This window comes from Phodopus roborovskii, unplaced genomic scaffold (genome assembly GCF_943737965.1).
Source record: "Phodopus roborovskii unplaced genomic scaffold, PHOROB, whole genome shotgun sequence".
Taxonomy (NCBI): domain Eukaryota; kingdom Metazoa; phylum Chordata; class Mammalia; order Rodentia; family Cricetidae; genus Phodopus; species Phodopus roborovskii.
Window position 1 is genome coordinate 2,158,963 of NW_026126515.1, and position 19,336 is coordinate 2,178,298.

Below are 19,336 nucleotides of genomic sequence, written 5' to 3' on the forward strand. Positions count from 1 at the left end.
ACACCCACATAAGTAACTAAAATAATAAAAATAAATCTTAATAAGGTTAAGTGAAATACAAAGGTTAGGTGCAGGCCTTCAATGGTCAAATAAAAGTACGTTACTGTGTGAAATCCAGCCAATCACCATCACACTCACCATGTTTAACTATGCTGGTGTTCTGGTTATCATATCCTCCTCCCTCCTTTTTCCTTTATGGATTCTAGGAGTTTCTCTACATTTCTATTGACTTCAACGATGAATCTGGGTTTATACCTGAGGGTTTTGGTTGGTGTTTGCTCTGTTTTTTAGCTCTGGATATCAAACTCAGGGCTTGAGGCATAGCAGGCTAGTATTACACCACTGGGCCGCCTCCTCTAATTAGCATGTTGAGTGCCAGCTGTACGGACCCAGGAAGCTGTTGACCCTGCTTAACATTCCATCTCTTCTACTTCGGAGTCTTTCAGGTCTTCTAAACCCCCAGATGTCTTCTTTCCTTTCAACTTCTCTGAGCAACACAACTTTGCTCCTGTCCAAGTACTCTTGTGGGCACCTGGGTATCTTAGTGTCTTTCTCTAGCTAGCGTTGGTGGAGTAGTGACAGGCAGATAAAGTTCTGCTGGAATAGCCCATGAGCTCAGAAAGGAGACATTTCCCAACATAGGCCATTTAAAATGCTAGATAACCTACTTCCTCACAGTAGGATAAGCTCCACAGGACCCTTTAACACACTGAGACTAGAACTGACTCCTCCTGCTTGCATATTGCATAGGCCTATTCCCTAGTCATCTTTGTCTCTAAGTTTCAATCTCAAGAAGTATCTTACTAGCAGTGAAATACAGCTAGAGTCCAGATGAGTCAGATTTTCATTATACTGTCAGAAGCACTGGATCTTTAAAGACTATGAACGTTACTGTGTTTACTCAACTTCGTTATTTCATTCTGGTATGAATGCTCAAGGACAAATACACACTCTGACTGGAATAACCCCACACAGCTTGCAGAAGACCATGACCCTAGGGCTGGGTGTGATGGGGTGTGTGTGTCTACCTGCAACCCCAGCACTCTAAACAGTATAGACTAGCTAGTGAAACCTTGTCCTAAAAACAGTACAAGCAGGAAATGGTAGCTTACATGTAGAAACTGAGCACCCGGGAGGCTGAGGCAGGAGGGCTGTCACAGTTTGAGACTAGCCTGGGCTGGTCTTTTTATTCTCTCTCCACTCTCTCAAGACAGGGTTGCTCTGTGTGCAAGTCCTAGCTGTGTACAAGACCAGGCTGTCCTAGAATTCACTGAAATCTGCCTGTCTCTGCCTCCTGAGTGCTGGGATTAGAAGCGTGCACCATCACTGCCTGACCATTTTTTTTTTGAATCCTAATACAATAAAACTAAAAACCCAAGCTTATTCCCCCTCCCCATTAAACCAACCGATAAAAACCAAAACTATTATCCTGCCACTGGGGACAAGCTCAGGACTCAGGAGTGTGGCTGCACCCTTGTGTATCACACTGTTATATGGCTTGTAAGGGAAGAACAGGCTTCCTTTGGAGTGTTTTCCTGACAAGCATCTTGGTTGGTAGGAATGTTTTAGTTAAACACAGCCTCCCATGTCCATCAGCTTTATAGAATGAAACAAGTTTTGCTGTTTTCCACTCTGTTCTCTTTTTAAAGGAAAACGTTTGCAACGTATCTGTCATGATACATCATGGTATCTGGAAGCATCAGAAAACATCCACTGGGGGAGGAGCTCACTATCCTGAGTCCCTGTGAGCCTGGAGGAGGAGAGCAAGTGGACACAGCACCTCCCTTCCTTTTATTGTCAGATGCGACCTCTGACCAATACCTAGAAGTGACATGACCACTGTTAGACATGGGATTTGTCTTTTAGTCTTCAGTGTGGCTCTAAATCACGTTTCTAACCAGGCAGGCATTAATACAGCAAATAAATAAAGGAAGAGGGTGTCTAAGCAATCAAGTCTTCCAAGGAAGAGAGGAGGAAGCCGGGGAGAAGTGATTGACAGGTTTATTTGCATATACACAGAGAAGAGTCAGCGTTGCTGGGCGAGAAGAGGCAGGGCTGTGAGGAGGTAAGGCTTCAGCAGAGGAAGGCACCTTGACAGACAACACGAGACTCCTATTAAATCAGCACAGTTGCAAACTTCTTTTGCCTCAAACCAACAACTCAATGAACCCATTTATCAGTTGAGAATCATTTACAAAACCAGGTGGGAAGTAAAGAGAAGAGAAACAGTTTCACGTACCCTGGACCTGCTGCTTAAAACATTATGTACAGGATGCAGAAAAAAAATCCTTAGGAGGCACTTCCAGGAGTTCTTAGCCTGATCAGTGCCCTCTCCTGCTAGGAAAAACACCCATCATGGAAGGATTTGGGGTTTAAATAATGTCTTCAACATGGAGGCCTGGATTCTACAATGGTCGAGGCAAAGAGATCTTTGAAGCGGTTCACATCAGGCTTCCAGTACCAGGACCACGCAAAACAAGACCTCTGGAAAGGAGTGTGGAGTGGCTAAAAGCAGCATCCCTCTTCCTCTTGCTCTGGTGGTTATTTCTGGGACCATCTCTTGGAAGTCTCTCCCCAGGATGGAATGCATCCCTCAAAGGATGACCTCTCTTGGCATCATGGTCATGGACTAAGTGTACTCTGACTTTTGAATGTTTCTGAGTACCCAAATGAGACAGACAGCTTTTATAGGAGGGATCACACTTGGCACTTGGAAACTATTATCAATAGCTAATTTTGCTTTCTTTTGCCTCCAGGAAGATATGTGGAGTGTGGATCTATCTAATTAGATTAAGATAAAATGGACTAGAAGAACCAGGTATGCTGACTAAGGGGAAGACGCACACACACTGAGTGGTTATAACTGTTTTGTATATAAAGGATTAAAAATTCCAATTTAATCATTTTGGAAAAGCAAATGTAAAATGACTTGGGCTTATAAAACCAGAATTTACAATTATCTGTGAATAGTCAAAAGATAAGTCATAGAACCATTTTAATTACAAATCTAAAGTAATCTAACGTTGGTTACAGAATTGCTGTCCCACTCCCCAGGAAGAGTCCAGCTGCTGACTGTATGCATCCCCACTCTACTCAGGCGCCTTCCTCTCCTTCCCAAACCGTGCTTCACTCCTCAGCCACATCACCAGATACTAAGCACATCTCCCATCCAGAAAGCTCAGCCAGATGCTATATCCTCCTGGCTCTTACCAACCGCCTTCCTTTTATAAGAACCCTGGCTCCCAGCACTGATCATCCTCCATTCTTCAGCTTCCACAGGTGGTCTTCTCTTGGCTCCATCCCAACAGGATAGGTCCTCCTCTGAAAGGAACACTTCATCAGTGAGGTCACAGTTGCCTTGTGCTAAGTCCTCCCTATGCCAGTTCCAGCCAAGCTCCAGCTGTCTAGCACCTCTGCATCCAACGTTCCACTCGTCCTCTGCTTTGACTTCTACACCAACAGGACATCTGGGCATCCTTAGGTCTTCCCTTGCACAACCCTTCAACGAGAACTCAGGAACTACCATCACCACTACACACTGGAAATTTGATATTTTTCTTCTCTCCATCATTACCTACTTCAACAGGACAGAATGTCTTCTGGGAGCCAGGAGACAAACCAGAGACTTGTCTCTCGACACTCCCTGCCTTCTAACAGATGCCCACTACTCTGCAAAGTTCAGGTGGAACCCCACAGCCTCTGACAACTCCAAGCCTGAGGGAAGGTGCCAGGCCTGCCAATTCTGCCGGATGGACTGGCACTGGATACAGTACCACATTCTGACCGATTGACCGGCACTGGATACAGTTCATTTTGCCTCATGCATTGGCACTGGATAGAGTACCACATTCTGCTCTTTACAACTCATTAGCATCCTTCTACCAGCCATTTTATTAGTTTGGGTAAAAAGCTCTCCCAAGGGGTCCTTTCTTCTTTCAGTATGCCTGGACTCCATTACTTGGAGCCAAGGAAGCACCTGCTGGCCTTGAGTGCCTCTTAGGAGCCAGCATGTCAGTGTGTTGTTCACTAGTTACTGTATGGACCTCACAGCATGGAGGGTAGCTCTGCCCCTTCTGCAAACAGTGACACTATCAGGGTCTGAGCTAGGTGTCAACCTCTTCTTAGCAGGAACGATGTTTCACTTAGAGTCACAGTAAGTGCTGGACGATGTGTTAGCTGGAGAAAACATGGAGCACTGAAAAAGGAGCCATGTTTTCCTCTTCAGCGCAGCCAAGGAGCTGAAGGCAGGCCTCTCCTTTCTGCTAGCGTAAATCTACAACTCCCTGCAGCACAATCTGATCTAGGGGGCATTCTTCGTTAAGACCGCAACACCTGTGTCACGTGAACAATGAGCAGGTGAGATGGCTGCACTGATGGGCAGTTAAAAGAAAGGCCTCACAGGACAACAAGCCCACATGTGCCAGCGGGTACATACACACGAGAACAAGCCAAATGTCCCAAGACAGAGCCTGCACAGGAATGCTATACTCGCATCTCACTAGCAAAGAGCCAGTAGGAGTCTCCCCCCGTCTCAGCAGAGCACAAGGCAGTGCAAGCTGGGCATTCCGTCCCACTGGAGAGTGGTGAACAGAAGGGAGCAGCAGCAGACACGGTTCAGGCTCTGGTTTTATGTGCCTTTAATACTTTTTCCTTTCCTCTGTGTTCACTAAACAAGAAAAAAATTATTCTGTAAGGCTACTTTTTGTAGCTCTTTGCTTTCCCTTTGTATTTATCATGTTTTTAATTTCTTTTCTGAGGAGGAATTCTCTGAATCTGTGTCTTCCACTTCAATTCGGTGCCTTTTGAGGCCACTGTGGCTATGAACAACTTTGCTGCTGTTCATGGCTGAGGGGTCAGTGGGGTCTTCTCTCATTCCGGCACTGGGGGTCTCACAGGCCGTTTCAGACCCATAGCAATCTTTGTGTGGAAATGTCCCTGTCAGGGATGGGTTATCACGGTCAGTGTCTGGGTGTGCTGGGGAAGAGCAGACCACTGTCTCCAGCTCCCCAGAGTTCTGCCCATTATTGTGGGGGTGAGGGGGTCGGTGGTGCAAGTGTCCATTGTTGTGGTTGGCACAGAGGGTTTCAAGGCCCCTCTCCTCACTGTCATCAGACTGGGTCCTGGGACAGTTGCCAGATGCGCTGTTGAGAGTGGAACCAGATGCCTTGGGCACAGGGGAGGGTGGCTCCTCAGCCCGGCTGCTCAGGGCCTTGCTCAGGGCCTTTCCATTGAGCTTCTTGGTTTCAAAAGGGTGTTCTAGAGGGCCGCTATTGTTAGTGTCCTGAGGGGTGCCCTCTGGCACCTCTGCCCAAGGGTAGCCACTGTGCTCATGGCTTGTGCCACTGCTGGGATTTCTGGTGGAAGTCTCTTCTTTGCAAGCATCTTTGCTGCAGCCTTCAGGAGGCAGGTCCTGGTCTCTCTGGGCTGGGCAGGCTTCCTTACTGGAAGAAGGGGTTGGGTTGTCTTTGGGGCTGGTTCCTGCTCTCCCTTCATCTGCCTCCTCTGCCACTAAGGAAGTTTCTCCATCTTTGTTGTTTGAGTAAGAGATATAGGAGTATCGGAGCCATTTGTAAGCTTTATAAATCTTTCTCTCGACTGACTCCATATTGGCAGTTGGTGGTGCCCGGCTTGGCTGGATATCCAGATTGGACGCACTCCGCTCAGGGGAGGAGTTAGGGGAGGAGGAGAGATCATCCACCTTGATCTGGGGGTAGTCGTAATTGTCCTCTCCAATGTAGGTGTTGGTGGGTTTGACTGGAGCAGTGGGCCGCTCTTCCCGGGGGGTCTTCTGTCGCCTCCGCATGGCGTTTCGCTGCCGGGTGTTGGCTCGGCGTTGGTTCAGTTCTTCCTCTTCTTCTGAGCTACTAGAGCTGCTGGAACTGCTGGATCCATCCTCGGGGCTGGGCGACCTTGGCCGAGGGAAGAGATCTGTGTCCAGTTCAGCCTCACAGGCGTTCTCTTCAGAATCGGACTCATTGGACAGGGCCAGGAGGCGCTTGTCCTGGTAGCGCCTCAGAGCAGACAGGCGCTGCTGGCGAGAGGCTGCATCCTCACAGGTCGGCGTTGCTGGGGTTGACACCACTGCATTTGTGGTGGTGACACGTAGTGGCCCCAGATGGAAGGCGTTGTCGGCAGACTCGTCCACTGTGGGAGGTGGGGAGCGGGGCAGTGAGGCTGAGGATTCTGAGTCGGTGTAGCCTGAGCGCTCACTGACCCCGGCATGCAGCTGAAGGATGGTGCTCTCGCTGAGGTCACTGTCCGAGTCAGAGCTCCAGCCCTCGATCTCACGGCGCACCAAAGAGTCAAAGAAAGCCATCATCCGGGGGTCTTCCTGGACGGACTGGTTAGCATAGTCGTGGGACAGGCCGCTCCCACTGTTCAGTACAAGGCTGATATACTCTTCATGGGTGTAGAGGCAGCGGGAATCATCTTCAATCCGACCGTCGAGGTCTCCTGTACATCCTGGCTGCTTGTATGGGCTCCAGATCTACAGAGAAGATTAAAAACAAAAGCAACCAGGATTGAATGGGAAGTGTTCTATAGCTGACCATGATAAAGACCACTAAAGCAGAGCTTCTCCCAGATGTCTTCATATTAAAGTTACCAAGCAACTTTTAAACTTTTCTGTCCAGGTACAATTCCAGTCCTGGAATGCCTGCATTTGGGAGGCTGAGACAGGAGGACCACAGGCCTCATCACCTGAGCTACACAGCCAGAACTTAGGTAAACACAAAACAAATAGCCACCAACACCCACACAAAACAGAAGTTCTTCAGTAGACTGACTCTTACACAATGTGTATCAAAAGTGAGGCTTTTAGAAGCAGGTAAACACCACTCAGAGCATAGACTTAGACTGTATTCAGAGACCTAAGGATGTCTGTAGGTGGAGGATATTGTCTCTTTCCTCATGTTTTCTGTCAGTACACTGGAAATTATAACCTTAATCTAAAAGGAGGGGTGGAAGATGACTTGAATATTAATTAGGTAGAACATTTGAAAATATGCCTTGGCAGGCATGGTGGTACACTTAGGAGGCAGAGGCAGGCAGATCTCTGTGAGTTCAAGGCCAGCCTGGTCTACACAGTTATGTTCCAGGCTTGCCAGGGCTACATTGTAAGATCTTGTCTAAAAAGCAAAACACACACACAAACACAAACACCCTAAAAGGTTTCATCTTATCATTCCATTTATCCCAAAGAGCAATATATATACATATACATACATGTACATACACACACACACACACACACACACACAGAGAGAGAGAGAGAGAGAGAGAAAGAGAGAGAGAGAGAGAGAGACAGTTGTTGTTCTGTTTTGTTTTGGAGACATGGTTTCTCTGTGAAGCCCTGGCTGTCCTTGAACTCACAGAGACCCACTTGCCTCTGCCTCCTGTAAGTGCTAGAATTAAACGTGTGTGCCACCACTGCCTGGTGCTTCAATATACTATTTTTAACCAATGAGAATTACTCACTGGAGCTTGGTAAGAATAGACAACTGCCTACACTGCCCTTCCCTCTTGGACATGCAGGCATTGGTTACCCAGGAAACTGGGTTTTCTTAACCAGGGAGGCTCTTGTTTTCTTCACAGGTAATTTTCTCAGCTTCAGGAAGAGTCTAGATATACTGTCCCTGGAACCTTAGGATGCTTTTTGGGTCTCATTTTTAATTCTGAGCCAAGTGCTTCATTTTCTAAGTTTAAAAATACCAAAATGTATAGGGTGGTGGTAGCATATACCTTTAATCCCAGCACTCGAGGAGGTAGAGGCAGGTGGATCTCTGTGAGTTCCAGGACAGCCAAGGATACACAGAGAAACCCTGTCTTAAAAAACAAACAAAACAAAACAACCTAAATTTTTTTTTTTTTGCCATCTTTCCTAACGTGACAACAAATTTACTTCATAAATTTTCCAGACTTTGTTAACAGAAAGGGCCTAACTACTTCACAATCACTTCTTAAAATTAAAATTTTATTTTATGTATATAGGTGTTTTGCCTTCATTGGATCCCCTGAAACTGGAGTTACAGACAATTAGGGGGCACCACGTGGGTGCTTTAGAGGGCACCACGTGGGTGCTGGAAATTGAACCCAGGTACTCTGCAAGAACAGCAAGTGCTTTTAACCACTAAGCCATCTCTCAAACCCCTGAACAAGCCATTTTTTTTTTTTAAAGTTCTAATCTCCCCACCCCCACATTTTCTCTTCAGGCATGAAAAAAATCACAACATTAAAGGTCAGTTTTACTTGGGCTCTGGAATGTGTTGAGTTGAGGTGAACTGTGTATTTCTGGAGCAATGGAATAGGAATGGCTCAAAAGGCAGGAGACTTGGAGAGCGGGCTTCTAGCTAACTGGTGATCCTGCGTGAGGCTTGGCTCTTTCAACTAAACAGTGGATTAGATGGGCCCTAATGTAGTCCTAAGATTCAGAGGAAAACAAATGCCTTCCTAGAAGTCAGTGTGCATTTGAGAGCAGCAGGAGCCCAAGTCCCACCATTTCCCACAGTCCTAAGCAGATGCCTTCACCCTGGAAGGCTTCTATTTCTCAACCACAGATGTGAGGGTGACAAAATGACATAAGCTACAGCCAAGCACTAATCACTATGCTGCTTTCCCTTTAATGTGTTGGCCGAATCCCACAACCAGAAAGCTTTAAGACCAAGATGCTTTAGCTGGATATCGGAATTGCTGACTCACTATTATCCTGGTCCAGAACCATTTCAATCATTTATGGAACTGTCTATTTCTTTACCTCAAAGTCAACAATTCAAAAGCGAAGCAAGGCTGGGGCTAGAGAGATGGCTCAGTGGTTAAGAACACTGGCTACTCTTCCAGAGGACCCAGGTTCAATTCCCAGCACTCACATGATAGTTACAATCACCTGTAACTCTAGTCTCAGGGGATCTGATGCCCTAGGAACTCCATAGGCATCTGTGCACATGTGATACACACACATACACACATGTAGACAAAACACTCATACACAAATTATTCTTTTAAAAGCAAATCAATGAAGGAGGAGGAGGAGGAGAAGAAACCCAACTTGCTAGATTTACTTGGGGAAACCTGCATCTTAGGTATGTGATCATTTGCCTGCTCTGTATTTTAGCAACTGTGCTTAAATCTATAGTACAACTATCTCTTAATAAATGACAACTCTGAGAAGGGGAGGGAGCCGTCATTTATTAAATGTGGTTGGGTGTGCCTCCTCAGGAGCTGAGCAGCTCTCTTGATAAGCACAGTTTTCTCAAGCTGCTCCAGAAAAGGATAAAATTCAGTTCTTATAGAAAGCAAAGGTTTGAGCAGAGTGACCACGACATGCTAAAGTAGCAGCTCCAAGTCCCCTTCTTTGTGTAAGTCCTTTGAATTTGACCATTGACTGAAGCCATCATCACCTGTACCTAGGTAAAGGTCCTCAACTGTTAAGTGGGGCTTGCAGACTCTGCAATGTGGCTGCTGGGACCCTCCAGGTGTTCTAGACTGATAACCTAGCTCTCTCCTTACCCTCTCTGTCTTTGGCCACTCAAGTTCATTTTCTCAACAGTCATACGCTTTCCTACAATGCCTGGCACAGAGCAAGTGGTCCCTGGGACTGGATTCATGTCTTCAACAGTTAAACTTTAAGGGCTGAAAAGGTGGTTCAAACAGTGACCTCTATTGAGATTATCCCAAATCAGAAAAATGCCTCTCTGCAGTGTTTTGTCTCCATGTCTTGGGAACCCTCTCCTGGGCCATCAATTCCTAGGGAGACCTGTGTGACCTTTCTTTATCTTTATGCTCCCCATAGTGCCTACTATGAACAGCACACACTAGATAAATCATAATACAGAGATTTGAGGGGAAATCCCCTTTAGCCATAAAAAAAACCCCTTCTTTTGCTAAGTGTAGGTATTTGTGTAGTGTAGAAGACCTGTTCTGGGTGTGAAGAGGCTGGCTCTCTGAAAGAGGGCTCTTTTCCAAGTTGAAAACATGGCAGTAAAGGATGTGGACAGGGGAAAGGAGAGTAGACAGAGAAAAATCAGACTTCATGGTAGGTGATGCTCCTGGAGCCAATGGCCTGCCCCTGTTGAAGCAACAAGCAACAAAGTGACATTTTGTTAAATACCAATTGTCGGCCTGGTAAATCTCAAGGCAGAAGCGTGTGGCCTGCCCTCTCTTTTCAAATAGGACACACACAGACTGCTGATAACCAGGGGTCTTTCAGCATGATGTAAGTTCAGGCAGGGTAGTAATTCCAACACAGAGAAGGGCCAGCACTTACTTTTAACCTTATCCTTCCCTCTGCCTCTCCTGTGTTTATTTTTTCCTTTTCATTTTTGAAGACAAAGCCTCACTGGGTAGTTCAGGCTGACCTGTGAATATGCTATCATTCTGTCTCAGCCTCTTGAGTGTGCAACACCAAACCCAACCTCTAATGCTTTTCATTCTGTGCTATTCCCAGCTAGACCACAAATGGGGAAACACACCTGTGAGAACTAAGCTGAGAACCCCCTTGGGTTTCTCTCTCACTGTGCACATTTAAGGTTTAAATGTCCGACTGTGCCTCCCCGTTCCTATGGGAACCTGGGAGCAGTGAGTTCCACGGCTCAGTCTGGATAACCTCACAGAGAAAACATTTTCTTCTCTTTTTTGAGAACTTGGCCAGTTTCCAATCTATGACCTTTAGAGTTAAGACTTCAGTTGACTAAACAATATCTGGGGAGACTCAGCACAGAAGCATCCGAGCACATGCCAAACAGGAATTTCTCTTCTAAAGGAGATGCCCAAGCGGAGAGATGGCTGTAGAGAATGACGTCAACAGGCCTAGAAAGGGCATGTTACAGTGCCAACCTATTAATCATAGGCCAAAGGAGAAGGGGAAGTAATGTGAGGGACAGGGCTATTTCAATGACTGTCCAAGTAAAGGACAATTGAGATGGTCCAGTCAGCTGCCCACTCCCTTCCCACTAGTTTGGTGAATGTGGTGGGATAAAGCTTGACTTTCCATACATTAGCCATGTGACCCCCAACTGGTAATTTAAATGTCACCACCTGCAAATATAAGGGGCTGCAGAGTACTCCATCTGAGATGATGTCATCTCTATCCTTTCCCTTCTAAAACTTAGGGATCATTGCAGAAGAGGGGCGTGGGGAGAGACTACAACAAAACCACTTTTAGGATACAGCAGGATAATTGCACATATGAACTCACAGAGGCAAAACTCAAGCCACTCAAAACTCTAGCATGGACAGGGAAGACGGTGGTCACGATGGCCTGCCTCTAGCTGAAGAGCCAATGGCAACTGATGACTGCTGGAGGAAGTTCGGTTTTCTTCAGAGATAACAGACACAGGACAGGAGGCTACACACACCCAGTAGAAGGTCCTCTAACCCCATACACATACTGACACACTAAGTGGATTAATGGGCTAAAACCCATAAAACACATAAAGTTGGGAGGGGGTAGTGGTGGTGGGGAATAAGGGATGAATTCTAGGGGGAGGGAATAAGGAGTAGATTTGATCAAAATACATCATATGTACGTATGAAATCCTCAAACAATAAAAGAAGGAGGGAAAATACTAAGTCATCACAAATATAGTTTTACTTTTCGTCTGAAAATTTTCTCAGGTTTCATTTGTCATTAAAAAATTGGGGAATTTTAACTATTGTGGGGAGCATAACCTCTGTTTACTTAGAAGTCAAGTTACCACAGGTCCTAAAGAATTTCTCATTTTCAGGCCAGGGGCAGGCAGAGCTCAGGGGTAGAGCACTTGGTATCCCTAGTACTGGTGGCGATGGAGGGTGGAGTTGGTGTTGGTGTGGTGTGTGTGTGCTAATTCACATTTTCCCTGAACCTGAGTGACTGCAGTAGATTACCCTTCAGTGGAAACAGGTTAGGCTGGTTCCCTTTGTAGCAACAACACAAATATTCCTTAGCCAAGGTGAGTTTGTTCAGATGGTATGGTTAGTGTTCATATTTAATTTGCCTCAATCAAAACCACATGCAGATTTTTGGTTTTGTTTTTAAAACAATATCCTTAGACAAATCAGCCATAACTCTAACAACTTCTCAATTAAACCTGTGCCAAACCATAACAGCAATTTAGACCCAGGGCACGCTAGGTAACGGAAGTGACAGTGGCTCTCCAGATCACATGGAAGTGGAGCGCAGACCTCACCGTCCAGGATCAGAAGCCACTAGAATACAACACAGAGTAGCATGCAGAATACACTTCCTGCTTCGAAGCCTGCCAACAAGTTTTAAAAGTAGACCTGGAGATAAAGCTCAAAGCCAAAGGGAAGTCAGGGGATGTTGGGCCAGTAGCCTGGAAGTTGGTTTAAGGTCATCAAATCTTGACTGAGAACTGCATATAGGTCCTCCATAACAATAAGCTGGTTTGATTAGCAGTTACTGATAAGCACAAGAAGGGATATTTATAGAATATATAATATAGCAATATATGGATACGTACTGATCAGCTTGGAGTCCTTAACTATAACAAATGAAAGTTACTATACACAAACACACACACACACACACACACACACACACACACACACACACACTTTTTTTCTTTTCTTTTCTTGAAACAGGGTCTCTCGTCCAGGCTGGCCTTGACCTCCCTATGCCGTCAAACATAACCCTTGAACTCTACATTTCAAATATTTATACTTGATTACAGATGTGTGCCAGCATATCCAAACAAATGTGCATTTCTGACAAAATGAACACATATACAGCTTTATTAAGTACATTGATTTATTAAAAACATGTTACAATGGTTCTGAAAGGAAGTCATAAAAAAAATCACTTAAAAAATAAATGATCGGGGTATAATGGAGCACACCTTTAATCCCAGCACTTGGGAGACAGAGGCTGCTAGATCTCTGGTCTGTTAAGTGAGTTCCTGGACTGCACACACAGAAACCCTGGCTCTACAAACAAATAAAACAACGAAGACAGGCTCTTATTGTGTAAATATGGCTGGCCTGAATTCACCGTTTGACTATGTTAGTTTAAACTCAGAGATCTGCTGGCCTCTGCCTACTGAGAGTTGGGATTAACAACGTGTAAACATGTACCACCATGTCCCACCTACTTTTTTTTCAGAGGGGAGGGTGGGTTTTGGGACAGAGTTTCTTTATGTAGCCCTGGCTGTCCTAGAACTAACTCTGTAGACCAGGATGTCTCAAAGTTACAGAGATCCACCTGCCTCTGCCTCCTGAGTGCTGGGATTAAAGGTGTATACTACTACTGCCTGGCCCCTACATACTTTTAAAATATTAACTTTTAATATTTTATAATGTCAACATCACTGACACTCTCCCCTCGTACAGACAGTCTTGCTCTGTAGCATAGCTGGCGATGATGGCCTTGTGAGTCTCCTAACCCCAGCTCTAAGTGTCAGGCTTACAGGCATATACCACCATTCTTGGCACTCACTGAGAATTTTGATAAATGCTCAATATATTTAGATATAAATCCCTATACACATAGTTCTTGTTTCTTCTAGTTACAAACTACCAACATCTCACTGAAGAGAAGGGGAAGGTGCCTCACCTTGATAATCTTTTCTACACCAGAAGAGCAGATCATGTACGTGTGGGGGTTAAACCGGACCTGGTTAACAATGGACCGATGCCCTTTCAGCACCATGAAGGCTCCATTGACCACCCTGCCAATGCCACCTGGGGAGACAGAAGGAAGCAAAATTAGATGATAAAACGGGTTCCAGCAATGACACATAAACAACCCCGAATAGGAGCTGAGTTTTTTTTTTTTTTTTTTTTTTTTTTTAACCAACAATTTGAGAGCAGAATGCATACATAATCGTATAGATAAGGTTGCCATGGGAAGAGGGATGGAACAGGTCTCAGCATATGTGTTCTTCTCAAGAGTCTTTATTTAGCCTGTAAGTAATGCCCATGACCACCCACAGCAATTCCACTGTCAAGGACCCAAAGCCACTTTAAACTTCAAGTTTTTGGTCTCCAAGTTCTAATCCGTTGTCATCTTAGACAAAGCAATAGAGCAAAATGAGACTGAATGCTTGGGACGAGTCAGGCAGCTAAGCCAGGAGCACGCAGAACCAGGAACACGTGGCGATTTAGATACACAAGACATCTTTAATCTGTTAAACTCTCGGTTTATATTGAGACATTAGAGGGAGGAAAACAGGGTAACATCTCCCTTTGATAGCAGGGAGAACTGAAGACAGAGGAGACGCGGGTCACGTTCTTAATGAGCAAGTATTATGAGTGGGACGTAGGGCTGAGTGGTGAGAGTTTAACTTTCTTTCTTTGCTTTTATTGTAGTAAAAATGCTGTAAAAGAAACATCCAGCTGGGTGGTGATGGTGCACACGCCTTTAATCTCAGCACTTGGGAGGCAGAGGCAGGCAGATCCCTGTGAGTTCGAGAGGCCAGCCTGGTCTACAGAGTGAAGGCCAGGACAAGCTCCATGGCTACAGAGAAACCCTGTCTCTGGAAAAGATTTGGAAGTAGGACCAGTGAGAAGGCTCAGTGGATAAAAGCACTTGTTGCTAGACTCATAATCTGAGTTCAATCCTAGGGCCTCACCACCACGCTCAATGCACGTTTGCCCCTCCCCAAAGTAAATAAACAGACTACTTAAAAATAATTTCTAAATAGTATGAACTACAAAGTGGACCTTGAAAACAACATGTACAGTTCCAGATCTTTTGTCTGTTTGGTTTTGGTTTTTTGAGACAGGCTTTCTCTACGTAGCCCTGGCTGTCCTAGAATTCATTTTGTAGACCAGGCTGGTCTCAAACTCAGAGAACCGCCTGCCTCTGCCTCCCATGGGCTGGGATTAAAGGTGTGTGCCATCATGCCTGGCTTGATTAAAGAATATCTTGTAAGCATCTTCTTTAGAGAATGAGGAAAGTACCAAGAGCCTGGAATGTGCTAACATAGTAAAGATACTGTCCTTAATGAACTTTGGATAGACTCAGAGGTTCAATACATACACCTGCAATAGTTACATTACGTTTACAGTTACATACAATTACATCCACACAAAATACATGCACTGCATTCTGAACAGAGTTGCTTCTGAGTTCCCCACAACTGAGTACACACAAAGATAATAAAGCACATGTGAGGTGTCCAGCCACAAACAAGAGTGTTATTTGACCAATGGATACTTTGTGCTTCTACCACAGAGACAAACAACTACTAAATACTGTTTCTGTTCTATGCACCCCATTCTACTCCCAGTTAATACTTGGATCAACACTCATTCCAGACCTTTCCTAATCTCAGCGAAGGGACAATGACTACAATAATATGCCTCCCCCAGTTAACTTCTTTCTAGGACCTTTCTACATTTGGCCTCGTGGCACAATTCCTCATTTGCCTCATATGTAAAGCTGGCTGATACAGTGGGATACAGGTGTGTCTGACCTGTGGCCCATGGGCTGCATGTATCCCAGGACAAGAGTGTAGCCTAACACATTGTGTCACAATGTCTAGTATCTGAGGGTGGGAGGGAGGAGGGAAAGATGGTTTGGGCCTAGGGAGAGGAAAGGGATCCATGGAAACCTAAAGCCATACAACAGCTGTCTAGACACAGGGCTCACAGTTTCAGGAGCACATTTTAGTTTTAACTTTCCGTTGTGATAAAATATCCCAATAAAAAGCTACTTATGGAAGAAAGGGTTTATTCTGGTTAATAATTCCAAATTATAGTTCATTACTAGGGGCAAGTATTGGAGCAGGACCTGAAACAGCTGGCCATATCACATCAAGACAAGAACAGAGAGAAGGGATGCCTGCAGGCTTGCTTAGTATTCAGCCAGCCTTCTACTCCCATAGCCCAGGGCCCACCGGTCCTACACACTTCACATCAATTAATGCTACCAACAATCTTTCAGCTGGTTGTGGTGGAGCACACCCTTAACCTCAGCACTCAGGAAGCAGAGGAAGTGGATCTCTATGAGTTTAAGGCCAGCTTAGGATACCAAGGCTACAAAGTGAGAGCCCATTTCAAAAAAAAAAAAAAAAAAATCTTCCAGAGACATGCCCACAGGCCAACCTCATCAAGACAATCCTTCCTGCAACCCTCTTCTCAGGAAATTCTAGGTTGACAATGAAAACTAACTAGCATGAGCAGCCGTGCGTCTATTTCTGTTATAGGAAAGGTTGTTTTGTTAAGGAACATCCTGGCCATGGTTCTCTGAATTCTACTTTTTAAACCCCTTATTCTTGATCCTACACCCCAAATTCGGGTGGTCACTAGTAAAGAAACTGGATTAAAGCTAGTGCCATGTTTTGTTTAATCCTACTGTGTGTGTGTGTGTGTGTGTGTGTGTGTTTTTTTTTTTCCTTCCTTCCTTCCTTACTATCCAAGCTGGTATCCAGCAGATCTGAAAAGGGATACAGGTCAGCAGGGCCAAGGTTCTGATGGTACAACAGGTTAGGGCAACCAAGACAGTGGACGGGCTCTCTATGCACTTACAGTACTTTTCTCAGCACAGAAGCATAAATGAGCCTCAACACACCTTTGGACCGCACTGTGCCAAAATGTCCAATTCCAAAACTTGCTGCCTGAGTTGCTAACTTGAATTTCATAAAAAATTGTTAAAATGAGTTTTGCTTGAGTTTCGGTCAGAATGCCCCACAAATTTTCAAATGTCCCCAAACACGGTCTGTCACTTTATACTACCTAGTGACATGTGAGGCAGCATGCTCAGTATTGATGATTACAGGATCAAAGCATCCATCAGCTCTGGACAATGCTGTAAGATGCTCTACGTCTGCAGTATCAAAAACTCAGCCAGGATGGAATTAATTCCTTACATAAAAATAAACAGTCAAGCTGGGGATGTGGCTCAGTGGTGGAGCAGTGTCCAGCAAGCCCAAGGTGCTGTCAATCTCCAGTAGTGCAGTGAGTATATGAACAAGCATGTCTGCTGCATCACAATGCAAATTTGCTTTCAAATGTTAAAATTATATGGACACCAAATAATTGTCTTGAAACAATTTTTTTTTATCATTTATTATCAGTAACTGTTTGGCTTGTATACCTATTTGATATGCCTACATACCCACAGGAGGTAAAAGAGGGTTCCAAGTAGGAAAAGCTGAAGCTCTGAATTCTGGTTCTTGGGTTCCAAAATGACCTAATTTGGATGTAATTGTACAGCTTATGTAAATGATTTGTTGAGTCATGACCTAATCACTAATAGTATCAGCAAGCAAATTGCTGGTAAACAGTTTAAGCAAATAAACATACTCAGGAAAAAAGACAGGTGAACTCTGTGATGGCAGGACTCTGGCTCGGCTGTATCCCAGTCTCTAGAACATTGCCTAGCAGCATGTTTTTAATACATAATCGATGAGCAAATTGAAACACAGATTATTAGACTGTGGAATACAAGGGAAAAACCAAAACCAAAACCAAAAACAACTCCACTCCACTTGTAGGCTCTATTACCCAGCATATAAATTTATCTAGATGTTTCCTTGTCTCTATGTCCTGACGCTAATTTTGGATGTTTCTTTACTCTTTCTTTTCCTTCCTTCCTTCCTTCTTTCTTTCCTTCCTCCTTCCCTCTATTCCTTCCTTCTTTCTTTCTTAGGATTTTTCTGTGTAGTCTTGGCTGGAACTCAATCTGTAGACCAGGCTGGCCTCAAATTTACAGAGATCTGCCTGCCTCTGCCTCCCAAGTGCTGGGATTAAAGGCTTGCACCATCACCACCCGGCTAAATGTTGCTACTAGCATTTTTACTACAATAAGAGCAAAGAAAAAAAGTTAAACTCCCACCTAACCTTCATGGTGCTTTAAAATGTCAGTTCCATGAAAATTTTACCAATCTCCTAAAGTCTATTCATACTCTTAATAATTACCTTTTTATGGACCTTGGAATAGTCACATCTTGTATAGAAAGCTTTCTTGTTGGACTATCTTTGGACTACCAGCTGAACATAATGATTGGAGACTTGTTATTAATTATAAAAGCTTGGCCTTAGCTTAGATTCTTTTTAAACTAGCTCTTATAACTTAAATCAACCTGCCTCTATTAATCTACATTCTGCTACATGGCGCGGTTACCGCTGTTCTGTACCATAAATACAACTTCTTCAGAGTCTCTGGTGAAATCTGCATGCCTAGATTCTTCTTCCTCTTCCTGGAAACCTGCCTATCCTCTGCTACCTAGCTATTGGTCATTCAGCTCTTTACTAAACCAATCAGAAGGTACCTTAGCAATGACGCATCTTCACAGTGTATGAATATTCCATAACAGTCTTGAGATACCTAACCAGCATCACTTTTAAGTTGACTCGGCAGGTAATTCCCTTTTGCCCACTCTTCTTATCACAGAAATTCTTAAGTCAAGAAAGTATTTATTGGCTGGGAGTGTGGCTCAGTGGAAGAGCATTTGATTAGTATATTCAAGGCCCTGGGTTAAGCTCCCCCAGCACCGTAAAATAAATAAATAAATAAATAAATAAAGTATTTCTCTTTTCATGATCTATCCAAACAATTTTGTAATAATGTCATATCTAAGCTACTCAATAAGTGAAGGAGTTCGGGTATACTTGTCATACTCTCTGGAACAAAGCTTGAAGGAGTAAGCTAGAGCTATAACCCACAAAGATAAGGTTTAGTCAACTGTTGCTGAGAAAATCAGCCTACTTCATTTTTGATTCTGTTGGTAGAATTAAAGAGTTTACAAAGGCCTGAACCAACAGTTGCAGGGTTTAGGTTTCAAATCACAGAGAAACACAACCAAGGACACTGACAAGGTAGAGGGGGCGGTGGCTGTCTCTTGGGGAACATGTGACCACTTAAGAGACGAGAGAAGCCACATGGGGACAACAGCCACATGTGTCTGCAACCAACTATGTGTGACCAACTGCAAACAGTTGTTTTTCTAGTTACAAGGAAGGCACAAACCAGATGCCTAAGCCTAACAGAGAGCAAACTATGTCTAAGAAAAGCAAAAGGGGACCAGTGACCCGGCTCAGCAGGTAGAGGCAACTCCCAGGCCTGATGAGCAGTTTGATCCCTGGGATCCACAGTAAGAGGAGGGATCCAATTTCTGTAGGTTGTCCTCTGACCTTTGTGCATATGCACACACACACAAAATAAAGTTAAATATAGAAAAAAAGGAAGAGATATTGTCAACACATACATGTTGGCTGACAAATACACCTTATAGCTGTTTCTAGCCTATTCACTAGAGTGGGGGTGGCTGAAATGACTTGATAGTGAAAATGCATGGCTTTCCCTTTCATTCAGGAAAGTTTGTGGAAAAGGGAACCCTTTGGATGACTCCTGACTCTAGCAGTCTTCACAGAAGAACCCCTGGGTCAGTCATTCGTGAGG

General features: G+C 44.5%; 1 protein-coding gene across 3 annotated transcripts in view; it reads right to left on the reverse strand.

Moving 5' to 3' along the window:
• Positions 1–1,985: 1,985 nt before the first annotated feature.
• Dcaf5 (DDB1 and CUL4 associated factor 5) overlaps positions 1,986–19,336 on the reverse strand; it is an 86,927-nt gene continuing 69,576 nt past the window's right edge. For all 3 annotated transcript variants that reach the window (XM_051196217.1, XM_051196218.1, XM_051196219.1), the window contains exons 8-9: positions 13,544–13,671; positions 1,986–6,487 (exon numbers count right to left, since the gene is read on the reverse strand). In XM_051196217.1, coding sequence (XP_051052174.1) covers positions 4,733–6,487; positions 13,544–13,671 — 1,883 coding nt within the window. In that variant the 3' untranslated portion in view covers positions 1,986–4,732. The remainder of the gene's footprint in view (positions 6,488–13,543; positions 13,672–19,336) is intronic.